This window comes from Oncorhynchus mykiss, chromosome 3 (assembly GCF_013265735.2).
Source record: "Oncorhynchus mykiss isolate Arlee chromosome 3, USDA_OmykA_1.1, whole genome shotgun sequence".
Lineage (NCBI taxonomy): Eukaryota > Metazoa > Chordata > Actinopteri > Salmoniformes > Salmonidae > Oncorhynchus > Oncorhynchus mykiss.
This window is the reverse complement of record NC_048567.1, coordinates 17,126,806-17,148,837: the sequence shown is the minus strand read 5'-3', so window position 1 is coordinate 17,148,837 and position 22,032 is coordinate 17,126,806. Positions and strand designations below refer to the sequence as shown.

The 22,032-nt window shown below is 48.0% G+C and overlaps 1 protein-coding gene across 8 annotated transcripts in view; it reads left to right on the top strand.

The window, feature by feature from the left end:
* The window catches only part of LOC110503762 (adhesion G protein-coupled receptor B1), a 112,835-nt gene that overhangs the window by 39,510 nt on the left and 51,293 nt on the right, over positions 1 to 22,032 (top strand). For 7 of the 8 annotated variants that reach the window (XM_036970572.1, XM_036970569.1, XM_036970570.1 and 4 more), the window contains 4 exons: positions 852 to 1,953; positions 18,085 to 18,243; positions 20,957 to 21,082; positions 21,804 to 21,974. In XM_036970572.1, the coding sequence (XP_036826467.1) occupies positions 1,188 to 1,953; positions 18,085 to 18,243; positions 20,957 to 21,082; positions 21,804 to 21,974 (1,222 nt within the window). In that variant the 5' untranslated portion in view covers positions 852 to 1,187. The remainder of the gene's footprint in view (positions 1 to 851; positions 1,954 to 18,084; positions 18,244 to 20,956; positions 21,083 to 21,803; positions 21,975 to 22,032) is intronic. The other variant, XM_036970574.1, reaches the window with a different exon arrangement.

The window sequence follows — 22,032 nt, the reverse complement described above, 5'->3', positions numbered from 1 at the left end:
GGTTAGTATTGTTGAGTAGCTACAAAGTTGTTGATCCTCAGTTTTCTCCCATCACAGCCATTCAACTCTGTAACTGTTTTAAAGTCACCATTGGCCTCGTGGTGAAATTCCTGAGGGGTTTCTTTCCTCTCTGTTAACTGGGTTAGGAAGGACGCCTGTATCTTTGTAGTGACTTGGTGTATTGATACGCTATCCAAAGTGTTATTATATTATATTATATTATTACCATGCTCAAAGGGATATTCAATGTATGTTTTTTTTAACCATCTACCAATAGGTGTCCTTCCTTGTGAGGCATTATAAAACCTACTTGATCTTTATGGTTGAATCTGTGTTTGAAATTCACTGCTCAATTGAGGGAGCTTACAGATAATTGTATGTGTGGGGTACAGATATGAGGTAGTCATTCAAAACTCATGTTAAACACTATTATCCATGCAACTTATTATCTGACTTTATAAGCAAATCTTTACTCCTGAACTTATTTAGGCTTGCCATAACAAAGGGGTTGAATACGTATTTCAGCTTTTCGAAAAGCATAATTAAACTTTGACATTAGGGGGTATTATAAATATGTGTGACAAAAATCTAAATTTCATCCATTTTAACTTCAGGCTGTAACACAACAAAATGTGGAAAAAGTTAAGGGATGTGACTTCTTTCTGAAGGCACTGTATATATCTGTGTTGTAATGGAGATCAAACCACTATGCACAAACTGAGTCTGGTGGTGAGAGTATAATGGAAAGAGCGAATGATTCATGTCTTATCTTGTTGATTTGCTAGTGTATTTGCTGTTATAGTGATGTGTCCTCTCAGGTCAAAATATCTCTCTTATTTCTTTCTCTCCAGGTTCGTCTGAAAGTCTGGGTCGACTGACACACACAATCATGGACAGATCACTGGACCGCTGAGTGCAATCTTCCTCTTTCTCCTCCTCCTTCCTCCTCCTCCTTCCTCCTCCTCCTCTTCCTCCTCCTCCTCCTCTTCTTCCTTCCTCCTCTTCCTCCTCCTCCTCTTCCTTCTCTTCCTCCTCCTCCTCTTCCCCCAGAGGCTTCAGTGAACACCCTGAAGGTCCCACCTGGTTGCCAGAAAATCAGTGAGACAGAAAGACAGATCGACGAGAGGTTACAAAAAAACAGAGGTTCCAGCAAACCCCCTCTGGTCTTTCTAATTCATTTGGTAACCATGACGACCACTCTTTTTTCCTCCTTACCTGGGCACCTGGTGAACCCCCAAGTCCCCCTGTCATCATCGTTGCTGCTTTTGCTGCTGTTACAACTGTTTAGTCAGTGCCCTGCTGCTCCCTCAGGGCCTGAGTCAGACACCTGCTCCACTCTGGTTCAGAGCCGATTCTTTGGCCACTTCCTGTCCTCCTCCACTTTCCCCACGGCACCCTGCTCCTGGACCCTGCAGAACCCAGACCCGCGCCGCTACACCATCTTTATCAAGGTAACCAAACCTACCTCCACAACGGACTGCATTCCCCGGCAGCTCCGCACATTCCAGTTTGACTCGTTTCTGGAGACCACGCGCACCTACCTGGGCATGGAGAGCTTCGACGAGGTGGTCAAGCTGTGTGACTCTTCATCCCCTGTGGCCTTTCTGGAGGCTGGGAAACAGTTCCTACAAATGAGGAAAGGGCCGCCCCGGGCCGGCGTGACGGTCACCACCCCTAACGCTAGCGAAGATGGGGAATTTAAGACAGAGTACCTGGTGGTGGGGAAGCGTAACCCCAGCATGGCAGCGTGTCAGATGCTGTGCCAGTGGCTGGAGGACTGCCTGGCATCCAGCACCTCTAACAGGCCCTGTGGCATCATGCAGACCCCCTGTCAGTGCTGGGAGCCCCCTCCTCCTCCACAGCTCAGCGAAGGAGATGGATGCTACAGGAACGGGTTCTATCTGGAGAACTGCCTACCCAGTGCCAATGAGAAGAGTGATACTGACAGCAACAGTGAGTGGAATAGTTCTCTGGTTTTAGTTATGGGAATTTGTGGAAATGTTTTGGCCAGCATGTGATGCCGTTTTGTCTATTGGAGGAGAGCTTGTAGGCGAGGCTTGTGGCTCACTTGGTCATCTTGTCTGTATAGCATGCCATTTCATGTTAAATGGGGGGCCTCTGTGGTCCAGGTCAATCAATAAATGTGTAGGGAGCCTCGTACTCTAACCTGTCACAATACAAATAAACAATTATTTTAAAGGAAAGAAAAGTAATTGACATAGCCACCTCCTTATAATTTCCGGACAATTTGAGGCAATTTGTGTTCAAATGACTATGCAGCATCCAAAAAAATGCTCTGGCTAGGTCACAGAAAGTAGAAAGGCCGTGAAAGATCAGTAGAATGACAGTAGCTAAAAGACAGAACAGAGATGGTATAGGGTTTCAGCTGATGGATTCTGAGCTGAATGACCTTGGCAGGTCGGCGCCGTGTCCTGTCTCTCTGTGGTTGGGAAGAGAGATACTGGATCGGCCTGAGGGAGGCTGGGACTGGGGAGGATGATCTGGGCGTGACATGGGATTGCTGCAGGAGGGATATGGAGGGAGGTAGAGATGGTCAGGGAAAGATGGAGAGAGGGGGAACTGGATGAATAGAGAAGGGAGACTGGGACTGGGGAAGAATGATCTATGTGTAATATGGGATAGCTTTAATGGCAGCTCAGAGCGGGGGGAGTGGGTGTGTGTGTGAGCTGGATACACAGTAGATGAGCTTTAGATTATGGGGACTGTAGCTAGCTGGATTTCTGTGTATGGCTGCTCTGAGCAGGGGGCGATGCACAGGAGAGCGACTATAGGGGCTTGGATAAGGATATGGATCTGTAGTTGGTTAGATGTGTGATGGTGCTGTGTGATCCTGGCTCCCCTTCCCAAGCCTGGACCTGACAGACAGGTTGATAACTGAGAGCTCCATCCCTGAGGGAGACTAGGGCTACTGCCTGCCATTGGGTTGAACCCTCTTCTCCTTCTCCATCCGTCTTTCTCTTCTTCTCTCGCTCTCTGCATCACTTCCTCTTATCAGCCTCTGGTCTCTTCTAGGGCTGGGACAATGCCAGATTCGCGATACTTTAGTATGGAGGCAAGAAAACAAAAAATCAAAGCAGTTTTCACTTATTAAAGAAAACAGCCCTAATGTTGGAAACAAACATTAAGTTGTCATCCAGAGTCACTTGCATTTATTTTCCAATGTATAGCACACAATATTTTACATACAGCAGGTTTTTAACTTACCAAAGAGTTAGGTTTGCTTCGTGTTTAAATTTTTTCCATAGGAAAAATATCACGATACTGGTATCATCACAACCCTAGTCTCTTCTTCTCAGAGCACCCAGCCCTCTCCCTCCCTCCACATCTCTTCCCTCCATCTTCCCCTCCATCCATCCATCCATCCTTCCTCTCTTTCTCTTCTCAATCACTTCAGCCTCTGGTCAAACCTCTCCCTCCCCATCCCTCCCTCAATCTCTCCCTCCCTCCCCCTACCCAGGCCTATAGGCTGATTCCAGGCTGATGGAGGAGACTCAGTCTTGCAGCCAGCCAAGCAGAGCTGATGTTGTGGGTAGTATCTCATGTCGTCTTCTCCCCCCTGTCTCTTCTCCTCTCTCTACAGCTAATGTTCCCTGTCACCAAGGCTCTCCTCTCCTCTTATCTCCTCTCCTCTATTCTCTCCGCAGCTAATGTTACCTGTCACCAAGGGTCTCCTTTCCTTTCCTTTCCTTTCCTTTCCTTTCCTTTCCTTTCCTCTCCTCTCCTCTCCTCTCTTCTCATCTCCTCTCCTCTCCACACAGGCTAGTTATCCTTTTTATGTCATCCAGATCATGGGGTGTGGTCTGGAGGTACATGCAACACAGACTTGGCTGGGTACATCTAGAAAGAGGGGAATTCTTCATATTATGAATCTCTTCCTACTCTTTTTCTTTCTTTCTTTCTCTCTCTTTCTCTCTGTCGCTATTTATTTATTTGTCTTTCTCAGTCTCTCTTTTTCTCTCTTTCTCTCTCTCAGAATAGCAGGGCCTCTGAGGTCAAAGTGAACTTTGATGATATTCCTATACCTCTCTGAGTGGCAATTCAACCCCCACTGAGCATGGGGAGACAGTCGATGGATGGATGGCTTGCTGGAAGGATGGATGGGTGGGTTAGTTGAGGATGAAGAGAGAGAAGAAAGGATAATGGATTCTGTGTGGGAATGGGCTGGAAGCCAGACTGGCTTGCTGTGCTGAGGAGGAGAGGAGCAATGAGCGGAGAGAAGAGGAGCATGAAATGATATGACTGTTGAAGGGTTTGGGAAGTGAGCGATTGAGACAGAGGCCTTCGTGGCCCTGTCTGTCTCTGAGGCCTCACTCAGCACACGATTAATGGATCCCGGTCTATCTCACCCTCCATCTTCCCTCCATCTCTCTCTTTGTCTCTCTCTCTCTCTCTCTCTATTGCTCACTCTTTCTATGGAGAGGAGAGGAGAGACGTCAGTTCCACACTTCCTCCCGTCCACACATCTATCCCTTTCACATGGAGCGCAGATGGCTGGAGTAGTCAGTTAGAGGTCAGGCAGTTGGAGAGCAGATGGCTGGAGTAGTCAGTTAGAGGTCAGGCAGTTGGAGAGCAGATGGCTGGAGTAGTCAGTTAGAGGTCAGGCAGTTGGAGAGCAGATGGCTGGAGTAGTCCGTTAGAGGTCAGGCAGTTGGAGAGCAGGCCGACACTGGTAGAAAGAGGAGGAAAAAGAGGAAGCGAAGGAGGCAGCTTTCATTTGAATGCTTAGCCTGTGTGTGTGTGTGTGTGTGTGTGTGTGTGTGTGTGTGTGTGTGTGTGTGTGTGTGTGTGTGTGTGTGTGTGTGTGTGTGTGTGTGTGTGTGTGTGTGTGTGTGTGTGTGTGTGTGTGTGTGTGTGTGTTGCACAGTGGGAAGACATCACGGAGCAGGAGAGGATTCATTTCTCACTTTACAGAGACAGCAGGGGAGGCAGTGACAAACTAAAGGAGGGATTTGAGAGACAAGGAGAGAAACAAAGAGAGAGGGAGAAGAGGGAAAGATTGGTGTGGGGACGTGAAATTGAGAAAATGGGAAGATGGGAGAAAGACAGAAATTTGACAAAAATGAGAGTAAGAGGAGTTCAAGGGGACTGGAAAGGAGGGAGGAGTAAAACATGTATTCATGACTTGCACTTTTCTTTATGGTGGTCAGATGTTAGCAGAATGCTGTCGTTAAGTAAGATGAATGTGTGTGGTAGTTCCCAGAGAGGACAGCTTCTTGTGCACACACACACACACACACACGCACATACACGCACACACACAGCTTAGATTTGAGGTTGCTAAACTAAGGGATATCAAACCACTGCTCCCAGAGGAGAGGGAGGAGAGTCTTATAGCAAGTCTAATGCATTAACACCTCTTCCCACACACACTATGCTACTTCTCTTGGTCTCTGTCTCTCTCCATCTCTCTCCAAAGAAACACTCTCTCTCCCTCTCTTGTTGGGCAGATAGTTGCATACACTGGTCCCTCGTGACAGAGAGTGGGTGGCTGACAGAGTGCTAAGATAGAAGCTGAAGTTTGTGGTGCATGTGTGTGGACACAAACATTTGACCAACTGGGGACATTTAGTTAGTTCCCACAAGGTTAATGTTATTTCTAGGGGTTTGGTGTTAGGGTTAGAATTAGTGTTAGGGTTAGAATTATATTAAGGTTTAGAGATAGGAGCTAGGGTTAGGGTTAGGAGCTAGGGTTAGGAGCTAGGGTTAGGAGCTAGGTTTAGTTTGTTGGTTGATGGAAAAAACAGGGACGCACACAGGAAGGCAGGAGAGAGAAGCTATGAACAGCAGATGAAAACGTGACTGTGGACTTTGTCCCAAGCAGAACACCGGGCGGATAGACCAACATTTCAAAGTCGCACATTAACTTAAGTCTGGTACTATCGAATGGAAGCATGCTATGCTAGTGAGCCGCTACTGACTGACAGACTGCATCCCGATTCAGAGCAGTACATGCAGCAGAACAATGGTGGTGGAATGTGGCTGGAGCCCAAGGTGAACCCTGGGACTTTGACAGTGAGCGGTCGGCGACGCAGCAGCTGGGGGATGAGGGTGAGCAGTCAGCCGTGGCAACGCAGCAGCTGGGGGATGAGGGTGAGCAGTCAGCAGTGGCGACGCAGCAGCTGGGGGATGAGGGTGAACAGTCAGCAGTGGCAACGCAGCAGCTGGGGGATGAGGGTGAACAGTCAGCAGTGGCGACGCAGCAGCTGGGTGATGAGGGTGAACAGTCAGCAGTGGCAACGCAGCAGCTGGGGGATGAGGGTGAACAGTCAGCCGTGGCGACGCAGCAGCTGGGGGATGAGGGTGAGCAGTCAGCCGTGGCGACGCAGCAGCTGGGGGATGAGGGTGAGCAGTCAGCAGTGGCAACGGAGCAGCTGGGGGATGAGGGTGAGCAGTCAGCCGTGGCGACGCAGCAGCTGGGGGATGAGGGTGAGCAGTCAGCAGTGGCAACGCAGCAGCTGGGGGATGAGGGTGAACAGTCAGCAGTGGCAACGCAGCAGCTGGGGGATGAGGGTGAGCAGTCAGCAGTGGCAACGCAGCAGCTGGGGGATGAGGGTGAACAGTCAGCAGTGGCAACGCAGCAGCTGGGGGATGAGGGTGAGCAGCCAGCAGTGGTGACGCAGCAGCTGGGGGATGAGGGTGAGCAGTCAGCAGTGGCGACGCAGCAGCTGGGGGATGAGGGTGAGCAGTCAGCAGTGGCAACGCAGCAGCTGGGGGATGAGGGTGAACAGTCAGCAGTGGCAACGCAGCAGCTGGGGATGAGGGTGAGCAGCAAGCAGTGGCGACGCAGCAGCTGGGGGATGAGGGTGAGCAGTCAGCAGTGGCGACGCAGCAGCTGGGGGATGAGGGTGAGCAGCCAGCAGTGGCAACGCAGCAGCTGGGGGATGAGGGTGAGCAGTCAGCAGTGGCAACGCAGCAGCTGGGGGATGAGGGTGAACAGTCAGCAGTGGCAACGCAGCAGCTGGGGGATGAGGGTGAGCAGCCAGCAGTGGTGACGCAGCAGCTGGGGGATGAGGGTGAGCAGTCAGCAGTGGCGACGCAGCAGCTGGGGGATGAGGGTGAGCAGTCAGCAGTGGCAACGCAGCAGCTGGGGGATGAGGGTGAACAGTCAGCAGTGGCAACGCAGCAGCTGGGGGATGAGGGTGAGCAGCAAGCAGTGGCGACGCAGCAGCTGGGGGATGAGGGTGAGCAGCCAGCAGTGGCAACGCAGCAGCTGGGGGATGAGGGTGAGCAGTCAGCAGTGGCAACGCAGCAGCTGGGGGATGAGGGTGAACAGTCAGCAGTGGCAACGCAGCAGCTGGGGGATGAGGGTGAGCAGCCAGCAGTGGTGACGCAGCAGCTGGGGGATGAGGGTGAACAGTCAGCAGTGGCAACGCAGCAGCTGGGGGATGAGGGTGAGCAGCCAGCAGTGGTGACGCAGCAGCTGGGGGATGAGGGTGAGCAGTCAGCAGTGGCAACGCAGCAGCTGGGGGATGAGGGTGAACAGTCAGTAGTGGCACCGCAGCAGCTGGGGGATGAGGGTGAGCAGCCAGCAGTGGTGACGCAGCAGCTGGGGGATGAGGGTGAACAGTCAGCAGTGGCAACGCAGCAGCTGGGGGATGAGGGTGAGCAGCCAGCAGTGGTGACGCAGCAGCTGGGGGATGAGGGTGAGCAGCCAGCAGTGGCGACGCAGCAGCTGGGGGATGAGGGTGAGCAGTCGGCGGCAGCGGCGGTGGTGGTGCAGCCAACCAGTCAGAGAGGTGGGGAAGCACGGTGGGAACCGAGGGAGCAAGGCTGCGTCAAGGGGACTTCAATGGTCAGCGAGAGTGATGAGGTCGACGGTCAGTCGTCCACTATTGAAGCTCGGGGGCCTGCCCGGAGCGAGTTGAAAAATATGGCATTTTGACCGAATATGAAGGCGTCGTTCTGGGTAAAAACCCTTCAGTGAAATGCATTGACGATAGTCGCTCCAGTCTTTCCTGAATACGGGAATTCCTCCACATTATGTCAGAGGGCAAGGCAGATGAAGGACTGGGTTCCCTGGCTAATTACAAACATGTGTCTGAGTTGTATAGACTATGTGAAGACCGTGGTTTGGCACCATCCACGTTAAAAATCTATCAGGCCGATGTTCAAAGTGTTCTGAAGTATCTTCTGCAGTTCAGACCAAAGAGTCTGTGGGCTAAAGCCGGTGGAATTAGAAAGGTGTTACTCTGCTTGGCAAAGATGGATTGGGATTTGGGGCAGACCCAGGCATCTCACAGGGAACATTTTTGCAAGTTAAGCCGGTTTGTCGAGATAAGTATTCAGGCTATTCCTTCGGTTCTCAATAGACTGGAAGTCCGAGCCACCTGCTCTGACAGGCGTAGGTTTGCGGCTCTCATAACTAGCCCTTTGGTCATATTTAATGGCACTAGGCGATCCCGGTCACCATGTTCAGTGAGAAGGATTTTATGGAAGTAACCAAGGAAAGTGGGGGTTACCCGCTGTTCGTTGCAAGCCACAAAACGAACTATAGCTTCTGGGAGTGTAGAATTGTGATGTCGGAGGAGGAATACACTTGGCTTAAATGCTTCCATCAGATCAGGCCTCATCTGAGTGGCATCACCTCAGACACAGAGCCGTTCTTTTTCACGTCCTGCGGGAAAATGTACGATAATCTTGGGGAGTATGTGGCCCAGATATTTGCTGATTTCGGCATTGGAAGTAAAGGGACCTTCGGTGCACTTCGACAAAGCGTTGCTACAGTGAACTTTAATCCAGGGTCGGTTACATATGTGTCACTCCCTGGCGACGCAGGCATGGTATTACTCGGACTATAATTTGCCTCATAATGCCAGCCAGACACGGTCACTAATTGAGGGACAAATCAATCCATGATTCACTGATAAATAAAGTACATTTCTTTGAAATTCACCCTTGTCTTTGTGTGTCATTTGGTCATGGTTGAGAATGTATGGAGACCTGGCGGTCTGAAGGGACAGGGTGTTAAATGGTACCAGGTGGACCGAGTTGAAGTGACAGGCCGAGAGAGAGGGCAGGCGGGCAGGCGGGCAGGCAGGGCAGAGAGAGTAGGCCAAGAGGCATGGAGGTCTGTAGTTAGCCTGTAGAGGCTCGACACCTGGTAACCCGTTAAATCACCAGGTGCACGGCTGGACATAGTCTGTGGAGCGAATGCTGGACTTAGTCATTTTTCAGCAGAGCTCTGTCATTGAATTACATAGGGTTCCCAGGTGATGATGGTTGAAAATGGCTAAAACAACCAGTGGAGCCCCTTAGTTGGCTTGACCTGGGTGGGTCAAAAGCCATTAAAAAAACATTTTAAAATGTGCACCTAGTAACCTGTTCAATTCCCAGGTGCACGGCTGGAATGTGTACTTAGAATTTTTTTCGTCCATTCTTCTTATTTTTCAGAAAATGATAAAAAAAATACTTCCAGAGGGGTTAAAGGTCCCAAATTTGGACTGGTACCCTCTCTCATCATGGGCTAGGAGCTACGGTTAGGAGCTATGGTAAGGAACTAGGTTAAGTTTTAGGGATAGGGTTAGGAGCTAGGGTTAGGAGCTAGGGTTAGTTTTAGGGTTAGGGTTAGGAGCTAGGGTTAGGTTTAGGGTAAGGGTTAGGTTTTTGGGTTAAGGTTAGAGTTAGGGTTAGGGTTAGGGTAAATAGGATTTTGAATGTGACTGAATTGCGTGTCCCCACAAGGTTAGCTATAAAAGACTGTGTGTTTGCGTGCCTGAATGTGTGTCTGGTGTGTTTATGTTTGTGTGTGTGATATATCCCTGGTGTGTGTGTGTGACATGTAGCCTAGTGTGTGTGTTGTGTAGCCTAGTGTTAGCCACCGGGTGTCTGTGTGGGTTGGAGCAGGCCAGACTGTGGAGTAAGACTGTACTCTGTTTGACATCCCGGGGCTAACGCAATGCTACAGTACAATAGCTAAACCTGCAGAGAGAGTGTGACAGTCTTGTATAGGAAATCTACTACTGTCATATCTTATAGAGCCCAGCTGTTCTACACTCAGTTTTAAGTGGGAGCCCTTTTTTTTAAATAATATACCTTCACTGAAACACACATTTTCAAAATGAATCTTCCTATCTCTCCCTCTTCTGTCTGAGTAGTTGTTCTAGTGAAAATGTTGAGGGATGGTGTCTCCTCTCCTCTCCTCTCCTCTCCTCTCCTCTCCTCTCCTCTCCTCTCCTCTCCTCTCCTCTCACAGCTCCCTGCCAACAGATCTACTACCTCAGGTCCCTCTAAGGCTTTATTAAAAATGCATATTTTAATTAAGCAATTTTACTGCCAAATCAGCAGTTGCTACATGAATTTAATGATAAATTAATGGTATGTACCCATTGATTCTTCAAGAAAATAACTTATACATGCCTCATGAGCTTAGTTCAACTGTTGTACCCCATCAGAACCCCAAATACGAGCTTGTTTTAATCCAGTGTTTGTAAACAACGTAAAGGTAAACACACACTGTATAGCCTCGAAACATGGTTAAAACTAAAACGTTAATATCATTGATGGTCTGTGCTTGCATCCATGGCTCTGTCTATTTGAGAGTGGTTACATTTCTCCAGCCCCATCCCTCAGCTTTTCACAGAAACAGGGGCAGGGAGCTGGCTTTGTAATTGTTTCTATTGCTGATTGCTGCTTTAATGCGTGAAGATAAAGGATCGGCTCCAGTTTTTGGCTGGTGAGCATACGGACGTGTGTGTGTGTGTGTCTGCACAGTTACTGTGCGTAACTGTAACTGTGTGACTGTGTGGATAATGGTTAGCATTGGACTGTGTGTGTCTGTAGGTGTGCATGTGTGCGTGAAACCTACTGCACTGCTCCAGGAATTCCTTGTTGCTCTGACAGATAACTCGTCACTGCTTACAACTGACGCACCTCCCACTCTCCCCGTCTTTCACTCTCACACCTCCACCTTTCTCTCTCTCTCTCTCTCTCTCTCTCTCTCTCTCTCTCTCTCTCTCTCCCTCTCTCTCTTACTTTCTTTCTTTTGCTCTTCCTCTCTCACTCTCTCTCTCTCTCCTTCACTCTCTTTCACACTCTTGGCAATTCTTCATGCTGTGATCTGTAGTCTTTCATTTTCTTCATTTCATTGGTTTCTTTTCAGTGCTGTTGGTCTGTGTGTCTCTGTGTGGGTGTGTATGTGTGTATATGTGTATGTATGTGTGTGTGTGTGTGTGTGTGTGTGGTGTGTGTGTTCTCTCCCTTAAGCCACCTTGGGATCTGATACGAGCTGTAGCAGGGCTTTAAATGCTAGACTGAGGCTCTCTCTGTCTTTCTTCAGATTTGATGAGAGGGAGAATGAAGATGAATGTCCTCTGATCAGGCAGCAGTGTACAGTTTACTGCCGCCGTGCGCCCAAAGGCTCTGCAAAATGTCATCGTGTGTGTGTGTGCCTTTGTCTCTCAATGTGTGTCCTCATAAAGGTTTGTGTGTGTACGCCTGGGTGCCTATGTGTGTCTGCTAAGAGAGTGTTCTAGTGCATGTGTGTGTTTGTGTGTGAGAGTGTGTGTCTCTGTGCCCTTGTTAGGGATGAAGCAGTAGCTCAGTGGGATGTACTGGCTTTTTTTCGCTCTTTTCTCGTTGGTGATATACCCAGGAATGACAAGCAGGGGTGGTATCCTGTCACAGCGCCCACCTCCCACACACACACACACACACACACACACACACACACACACACACACACACACACACACACACACACACACACACACACACACACACACACTCTCTGTCTGGTCAGAGCCTGGCAGGCCCAGGAGAAGAGCTCATTAGCACAGACATGTCACGTGTGCTCTTCCAAACCAAAGCAGATCCACACACAAATCCTAAACCATGCACACACACACACACACACACACACACACACACACACACACACAAATCCACAACCATACACGTACACACACACAAACAAACCCACAACCACACGCACACACACAGGCTCCAGGGCCCCCTCTCTCCAGCCCACCACTCTGGCAGGGGGAGATAGGACCTGAGGTTTGCCCTGACCCCCCCCCCCCCCCCCCCCCCCCCCTTCCCTCCTCATCCTCATCCACCTCCTCCTTCTCTTTCTCTATCCTTCCATCCCTCTCTTTCTCTGTGAGTCACAATGCCATCCCACGCTGTGTGGGGAGTGAAGGGCTTCAGATGTATGAGAGTATTACAGAGCGTGGTGAGAATCTACCACAGTGCACTCTGTGCTAGGAGTGTGTGTGTATGTGTGTGTGTTTCTCTCACTCTCTACACGTCCTACAGGGCAGGAGTCCAGTAGTAGCTGTCCTTGGTTTTTTAAATAGGTAACCATTCCTTTAGAACATGGAAATGAAGCAGTGTATTGTAATGTCCTTGGTTGGTAACTGTGAGACAGTAGGAGGGAGAATGACGACAGTGACACTTTCATTAGAAGAGGTACCTGGTGGGCTCCAGAACGAGTTACAGAGACCGGAGGAGGATGAGGAGAAGAGGAGGAGGAATGAGGATTTCAGTGGTGGGGATTGTTTTAAGTCCCATAAAACCCTCTAGCGCTGCACACTACACATGCACACACACACACACACACACACACACACACACACACACACACACACACACACACACACACACACACACACACACTGCCCAGGAGAAAATGGAGGGGGGTGAGGGGGTGGGCAGTTTACTCACCATGGAGGAAATAGATACAGAGGCCCTGGCCGTAACCATAGGAACACATTAGCCTGACACCCTGCACATCGAGGACGACTTGTAAGTAACAACCTGTAAACAACCTCCAGCTGGAGTCAAACTGTTTCTCTCTTATTGAGTTAAGGTCAAATCATCTGCTGCTTTTCTTGCTTTCCAACATTTCTCATCTCAGACACAAACAAGATGAAAACAAACATTTTCTAGATTAATTCAGAACCAAGGAAAATGTATTGTTTTCAAAACTAAAGTGTTTATTATTGACAGACAAACAAGTTTGTGTGTGTGTGCGTGCATGTGTGCATTTCTGTGCACATGTGTGTCTGTCCGTGCGTATTCGTGCTCCTATATTTTCGCCCACAACGATTTGCTAGCCCCTTATCAGAGCAGGTGTTCCTGCTTGAAGATGGATGTGTCTAGAGAAAATAAGCAAAGCCTGGTAACTTCTCTAGCTCTCTCCCTCTCCGTCTCCCTGTCTGTCTGTCAGTCTGATAGAGAAAGTAGAATAGCCGCCATTTGATCCCTACCAGTCAAAGGACCTTTTGAGCTTTTTCTTATCGCACCCTCTGAAGTGAAGCATCCATCATCCGAATTGAAGTGTCTGCCTGACTGACCTGCACCTGAGAGCATACAGCCCCTCCACCTGATAAGTATTTATAGACAATAGGTCCATTCAGCCGGACTAATGGGAAGGTAAAGGCTGGAGCTGGGCTCACAGGTTATATTAGGGCTTTAAAGGGATGTTGTGGTTTAAAGGGATGTTGTGGTTTAAAGGGATGTTGTGGTTTAAAGGGATGTGTTAGGTTGATGGTTAGAGGAGGTTCTGTTTTGTGTTGTAGAGGTTGGAGCTGGTAACTGTCAGGGTGTGGCATGGTGGGGCAGATGTTGGGGTAAATTCCTTTTATATTCAGAGATTTATTCAGGAAATGAATTCAAATTCCAATTTGAAAATGGAAAATAACTATTTATTTTTAATGAGGATTTTTCCATTGTTGAATAGGAATTTCAATTCCTTTCCTGAACAGAAAAGCGATTCCAAACGTAGTTGTTGAGTACAGTATGTTGGTTAAAGTTATCAGGGGTACAGGACTAAATAAGTTGGAACAGAAGCACATGAGGGGTAGAGGGGACATGGGGTTAATGCCACCATTGACCTGGTAGGTGTTAAGGTTGGGAGCTGGAACTGAACGATAGGGGGTTAGAGAGGGTAGGGGGTAATGACTTCAGAAGGTTGAGGATGGAAACTGAAGGATAGGGGGTTAGATAGGGTAGGGGGTAATGACAGAGGGTTGAGGATGGAAACTGAAGGATAGGGGGTTAGAATAGGGTAGGGGGTAATGACATCAGAGAGTTGAGGATGGGAACTGAAGGATAGGGGGTTAGATAGGGTAGGGGTAATGACATCAGAGGGTTGAGGATGGAAACTGAAGGACAGGGGGTTAGATAGGCTAGGGGGTAATGACAGAGGGTTGAGGATGGAAACTGAAGGATAGGGGGTTAGACAGGGTAGGGGGTAATGACAGAGGGTTGAGGATGGAAACTGAAGGATGGGGGTTAGACAGGGTAGGGGGTAATGACAGAGGGTTGAGGATGGAAACTGAAGGACAGGGGGTTAGAGAGGGTAAGGGGTCATTTACATTTTAATTTTTTATTTGACCTTTATTTAACTAGGCAAGTCAGTTAAGAAAAAAGTATTATTGTCAATGACGGCCTATCTGCCTTGTTCAGGGGCAGAACGACAGATTTGTACCTTGTCAGCTCGGGGATTCGCTCTTGCAATCTTTCGGTTACAAGTCCAACGCTCTAACCACTAGGCTACCTGCCGCCCCTGCCGTAATGACACCAGAGGATTGAGGATGGGTACTGAAGTGCATGGAGTATAATGTCACTACCAAACTGGTAAGGGTGTTGATGTTGTGCTGGGAGGTTTGAAGTTGGACCTGAAGAATAGGAATGTTAGATGGGGTTAGAGGGAATAGGCAGTAATGTCACCATAGACCGGGTAGGGCTGTTGATATAGTTCTGGGAGGACACCTGAGTTTAAGCTTCCTGGCCCCAGAGGGAGAGGAGGGAGGGAGAGGGATCGATAGGATGGGATTGTGTGAGTGTTGCTGTTCAAATATTTATCCAGAGCAGGATACTGAATGACTGACTGTAGGCACTGGATTATACCTGCTGGATGCAGCCTATAGCACTGTCTGAATGAACACAAACGGATGGAGAGAGAGAGAGGGAAGGAGAGAGCGAGGGAAAAAGGGAGGGAGAGAGGGTGAAGGAGAGGGTAGGAAAAAGGGAAAGAGAAAGAGATAGAGAAGAAGAAAAGAAGAGAGAGAGAGAGAGAGAGAACGAGGAAGAAGGACAAATTGTAATGTTGTCATGGCTTTGCAGAATGTTGTCTTAGTATCATTGACCTTTATGTCATTGATGGTGAATGGGTGTTATTTACATGTGGTCGGGGTAATTACTCGTTTAAGGGAAAATACACAGGTTGTTCTCACTGTCTCTCTATCTCTTCATGTATTAATTTTCAATGATGTGTGCTCTCATGTGCGGACAAAGACAATGTAGAACATCTAGCAAACTTTACACATGAACTATCATACAGTATATTCCCCTCTCTCTCCCTCCTTATCTCTCTGTCGCCTTCCTTTTTCCTCATCCCCTACCACCCTCTCTCTCCTTCCCTATCTCTCCCTTCCCCCTCTCTCCCTCTCCCCTCTCTCTCTCGTTCCCTTCCTTGCTCTTTCTGCCCCCCCCCCCCCCCCCCCCCCCCTCTCTCTCTGTGTGTGTGTGTGTTATCTCCAGCCTGCAGTTGACTGCTTCTGTCCTCTGGGTGTCAGCACTAGCCGTGTGATAGAGCTCAACCATACAGCCGCTCAGCCCAGACACTAATCACACAAGACTTGTATGCACACACACACACACACACACACACACACACACACACACACACACACACACACACACACACACACACACACACACACACACACACACACACACACACACACACAGATATGTACACATAATACTCACAAGCCTATACACAGTAAATTCACGGAAACTCATACCGTCATTATTATGCTCAGACAGAGATACACAACTATCGATTAGATGTATTATGTAGTCTTTACCCCTTCACTCCTTCCCTCTTTCTCTCTCTCTCTCTCTCTCTCGCTCTCTTAAGATAGGGTTACATTAGCTGTATTGATTGTAGAGGGGTGATTTTCCAGGGGGTTGGAGAGTTTGCCTGGTATTGATGATTTCAGTTGGAGCAGGAACCTGATATGTAATGGATATGCCAGTGCAGCCGTTACAGTGCTCCAAATGGGAGGGGAAGGTGACTTTCAGAAGAAGTTAACTACGAAAGATGGACACCCATGCATGCACACGCACACAAATACACGTACAGTACGCACACTGAGAACTGTACTACATATATTTTAATGAGTGTGCATGTGTGCTTGAGAGATAGGGGAAGGAGAAAGTACAGTATGAGATTTGGAGACATATGGAGAGAGGGGGGGGCAGAAGAACAGACAATAAGAGTGAGGGAGGACAGAGGTGAAGAGAGGTAGAGCGGAAAGAGGAGGAGAGAGAGGAGGAAGTTTTTGTGTGATGAAGGAGTGACTGAGACTGTAATGGGTTTAGATACACGGGGCTGGGTTAGGCTGTGCTGGGCTGTGCTGCAAAGCCCAACAATTGAAGTCCACTCAATTATTTTAGAACATAATGAAATGTCCTTGAGGACAGAGGAAGAAAACTCTGCATGATTCTCTCCCGTCCTCTTCCCCCCAGCCTGACTGGGATTATTGGACAACAAAAGTTCATACTCTTCTGTTGTTTCTCTGAGATAATCTTATCTGCAAATTGAGTTTTTGTTCTCTCTCTCTCACTCTTTCACTCTCTACCCCCTCTCTCCCTTTCTCTCTCTCTCTCTCCCCTCTCTCTTTCTCTCTCCAAAACATTTATTTGACAAACACCCTCCACGGAAACAGCACTCTCTCATTCTCTCTGTATTCATATGCTGCAGCATTTCACCCTAAAAAGCCCAAAATGGTTAAAGGGGAAGAGGAGCTGAAGGTTATTTTGCTATAATTTCACCCTCTTCATTTGCCCCTAGGAGCAGTCAATGTGCCACAATGCATCCATTTAAAATAGCATTGGGTGGAGTGGGTGGAGGGCTTTTTTAGTGCACATTTAAATTTGAGTGTGTGTATGAGGGGGGAGGTACTGTAGTTGTCATTGTTTGGGTGGGTGCTTGACTTTGCTCTGACTGGTGGACAGGGTGTTTTGGTGTGGTGCTATTCAGCAGGGTTATTTATTGTTCTCCCATTGGATGTTTTGGTGGTTTACTGTTAGCGCTGCCTGGGATTGGATGATGGAGATGTACTCTGGTCACAGAAACTTAAACAAATCCAATTTCACAGTCACAAGTAAACAATCTGGCCTCAGTCGGTCATCCTGGAGAAAACAAATGGGTATTGACTGTGCTCAGTGGTGCATCAACAGCTAAATTCAGAAACAATATTGAGGCTTTTTTCCATTTAAAACTATTATTCTCTGTCCTTAGATTGTGTGGATGGAATTCCTTTAAACCTTGTATTACCTGGGTGTAAAGTATTTTAATGAAACATTGCCCCTCTTTGCTTTTCTCTCTCTCTCTCTCTCTCTCTCTCTCTCTCTCTCTCTCTCTCTCTCTCTCTCTCTCTCTCTCTCTCCTCCTCTCAATTAACTGTTTCACGTGCACTGTGCTCTTCAAGGCCCTCCCTTCCTTCTCACCCCACCCCACCGGTTGCCCTGAGGAAACTGATTTGCGAGTAATTAAAACTGTGTGTGTGTGGACGTCATCCAGCATCATGTTCTATTCATGCAGATTAATACATATTTGTGGGGGCCTGTGGGAGCTGAAAGGCATCTGTCTGCCCCATTAAACATTCATGAACTATAGGACATAGAGAAGACACAAAGTCTGTGTCCCAAATACTACCCTATCCCTTATATAGTGCATTACCTTTGATCAGGGCCCAGTGCACTATATAGGGAATAGGGTACCATTTGGGATACAGGCTTAGAGAAGAAGACCATTCAGCTGCTGCTATTTATACACTTCTCCTCCTCCTCCTCCTCTTCCTCATAACTACAGCCACATCTTAATGGAGAAACCTCAAATGAGAATTGCTGGACATGGATTCTGAAATGACAATGACATTTATCACTCCTGTACACCTTTATGTTTTAATTTAAAGGGATGTTTTGCATGAAAACAGTGGCTTACTGTGTGTGTGTGTGTGTGTGTGTGTGTGTGTGCGCGCGCGCGTGCGTGCGTGCGTGTGCGTGTGCGTGTGCGTGCGTGTGTGTGTGTGTGTGTGTGTGCCCCTACAGGTGGCTGGAGTGTGTGGGCGGAGTGGAAGGAGTGCAGCAGTGACTGTGGTGGTGGCGTTCAGACCCGGAGCCGTACCTGTCAATCTCCCCCGGAGGAGACATACCTGTGTGAGGGAGTAGTGGAGGAGGGAAGGCCCTGTAACCCTCAGCCCTGCAGTGGTGAGCTTGACAAAGACATTGCCCCGACCATGTGTGTGCGTACCTGTGTGTATGTGTGTGTTTGTTTCTGTGTTTCTGTGTGTGTGTGTGTGTGTGTGTGTGTGTGTGTGTGTGTGTGTGTGTGTGTGTGTGTGTGTGTGTGTGTGTGTGTGTGTGTGTGTGTGTGTGTGTGTGTGTGTGTGTGTGTGTGTGTGTGTAAGTGTGTGCGTGCGTGCGTATGCGTGTGTCTGTGAGTGATGTTGGGGTTGACTCATAACCTGCGGTCCCTGTAGTTGCATCCCTGCAGTTACATCCCTGTAGTTACATCCCTGCAGTTATATCCCTGTAGTTATATCCCTGTAGTTATATCCCTGCAGTTATATCCCTGTAGTTATATCCCTGTAGTTATATCCCTGTAGTTATATCCCTGTAGTTATATCCCTGTAGTTATATCCCTGTAGTTACATCCCTGTAGTTACATCCCTGTAGTTATATCCCTGCAGTTATATCCCTGCAGTTACATCCCTGCAGTTATATCCCTGTAGTTATATCCCTGTAGTTATATCCCTGTAGTTATATCCCTGTAGTTATATCCCTGTAGTTATATCCCTGTAGTTATATCCCTGTAGTTATATCCCTGTAGTTATATCCCTGTAGTTATATCCCTGTAGTTATATCCCTGTAGTTATATCCCTGTAGTTATATCCCTGTAGTTACATCCCTGTAGTTACATCCCTGCAGTTATATCCCTGCAGTTACATCCCTGTAGTTACATCCCTGTAGTTATATCCCTGTAGTTATATCCCTGTAGTTATATCCCTGTAGTTACATCCCTGTAGTTACATCCCTGCAGTTACATCCCTGCAGTTATATCCCTGTAGTTATATCCCTGTAGTTATATCCCTGTAGTTATATCCCTGTAGTTACATCCCTGTAGTTACATCCCTGCAGTTATATCCCTGTAGTTACATCCCTGTAGTTACATCCCTGTAGTTATATCGCTGTAGTTATATCCCTGTAGTTATATCCCTGTAGTTACATCCCTGTAGTTACATCCCTGCAGTTATATCCCTGTAGTTACATCCCTGCAGTTATATCCCTGTAGTTACATCCCTGTAGTTATATCCCTGTAGTTACATCCCTGTAGTTATATCCCTGTAGTTACAGTGCCTTGCGAAAGTATTCGGCCCCCTTGAACTTTGCGACCTTTTGCCACATTTCAGGCTTCAAACATAAAGATATAAAACTGTATTTTTTTGTGAAGAATCAACAAGTGGGACACAATCATGAAGTGGAACGACATTTATTGGACAATGTCAGAGTTTTAATGGTCAATGTCAGAGTTTACTGTAATTCAATAAGAGAAAAGCTGCAAAAAAAGAGAGTTGAAAATAAAGAGAAGGGAGGCCAGAAAAGTCATGTTTGGGAAAGATTTGGTGAAGTGGTCAAATAGGATGCTAGCAGTGCCGGCGATGTTATGTGTGATGATTGTGAGGCGCTATACAAATTCAACAGTCACAAGACGGGGACTTCAAATAGGCCAATGACACATCAAGGGAACTGTATCCTACTGTTCAGATGGGTTAAATGGAAACTCACATCTGGACACTGACTGTAGGTCTACAAACTCTCACATAGCCTTGATATTAACAGAATGAAGCATTTCTTGCAGTAAAATGTCACACCAAATGCAGGTGAAATATGATTTTTTACTTTGAGCATCTTGAGAGAATGTGCAGTCAGATACCATCTGTAGAGGTGCAATCTTTATTATCATCAGTTTTCACAGCCCAACCTACCAAAATGTTGTAAATTATAAACCAGGAACATATCTAAATCAGGCAAAAAGAAATCAGGCACCTCCTGTGTCAAAAACAATTTCCAGCGTCTCTGACTGTAGCCTACAGCGCATATTCTATATTAGCAGGTTAGGGACGGGTGTGGGTCTCAGATTTTCACTTTATCTCATACAGTCGTGGGTTTGCAGATGGATTATTAGCAATTGCTGGTGGGTATGTGTGAACAAACAGCTGACCTGCGCACCACTAGTGTGTATATGTGGGTATGTGTGTACGTCCTCCTCAATCTAAATATCTATGTCTGTTTCTCTTTGACTCTCTCTCTCTCTTTTGTTCTTCTCTCAATCTCATTTCTCTGTTATTTCTCTATGTACTTTTATTTTCTCTTGTCCTTTATTCCCTCCACTCTCTTCCGTCCAACAAGTCATTCTTGTAATGTAAGGAGGCCATGTTGGAAAGGGGACTTTGATCGATGCTATTATTTGGACATAGTCAACCTCTCAAGGCAAATACAGAAGGATAACTCTTAAGAAAGAGACTGAAGAATCCCTCACACTGCAATGTGCATATAATCCATGTTATAGAAGTAAGGAGGATTTAGGAACAGGGCTTCCAATAGCTCTGTATCCCTCTTCCAGTCATCAGAACTATAGATGTTTTGATAGATTGTGATCAATGTCAGAATTCCATGTTCTTATTCCATCTGTTCGTGAACTAACAATCACGGTTCCAAAGGCAAAAAAGACAGCGAGAGACACAGTAAATACACAAACACACAATCACACACCACACCTGGTTTTCCATTACAAAATTCCCAAGTTTGGCTGATGCTCTTCTGGGTGACCAATCACGTCACGGTTGTGTCCTAAAAACAAAATGCCATTGGTGGTTAAGTTGCTAACCCCTCCCCCCCTGGCCTTGCCCCACCCCTCTAGGCAAAGGCCGTCATCTCACTCGCAGCCAATCACTTCGCTCCGTGGACAGCCGCAAGCGTGATGGCGGCGGTGGCGAGGTAGACAAGACGCGAGGCGGTGGCGGCGGACAGCAGGCCCCACAGACAGGTAAGACAACAGGACGCAGAGGGAGCCCATGCATCAGTCTCTAACAGCCGCTTGGGTCACAGACCACACAGGACCACCTCCTACCGTTATAGTCTGTCACTGCACCAAGGCTATAGCTAGCTATCCCTGAATCCCTCCCTCACATAGGCCTGTACATCCATCAAAATCTCCCAAACTCTTTCTTGCCTAAGTGCCACGGCACTAATTCCAACATGGACCCTGAATAAATAGAGTGAAACTGTTTGCTGTTTTGTTGTTTTGTGAGGTCATGAATGTAGCCGCTATACTGGAGATTGTGTCCTGTCTTGAAGAGTGGATAAGTCTCCGCTGAATTAGCGAATCAGGTTCCCCCTCACCCCTGCCATTGGACAGCCATGACTGACCAGCTTGTCCCATTGGTCAGACTTGGCTTGACTGACTAACCGGGTCTACTGAATGCATTGGGCAGTCATGGCAGCCAGGGAAATGATTGACATATCCAGTAACCAATCGCATTGCCTTCCCCTGTATGTCAAGTCAATGCTAAGGATATGGAATCAGAGCCCAGGGAGCCTGGCAGCACAGAATCTCCCCTACGCCAAACCATGCCACGCCCCTTCCTATTTTGGCCAATGGGAGGCTGCTCCTGCATGATAATTAGTTTCGGCCCTTCTCCTCCCCCCTCCACCCTGGACCATCCCTTCCTCCTCTCCTCCTCCCTCCCTTCCTCCCTCCCCCTCAGTGGACCAGACTGCGTCAGGTGAGGAGTGGTCGTCGTGGAGTGTGTGTTCGGCCACATGCGGTGAGAGCTGGCAGAGCCGCACGCGTTTCTGTGTCTCCTCCTCCTACAGCACCCAGTGCAGCGGCCCGCTCCGAGAGCAGAGGCCCTGCAACAACTCTGCCGTCTGTCCAGGTAAGCTAAGCCCCTCCACCTACCCCCCTCCCAGCTGTTTCCTTGCTGCCCCTCGTCT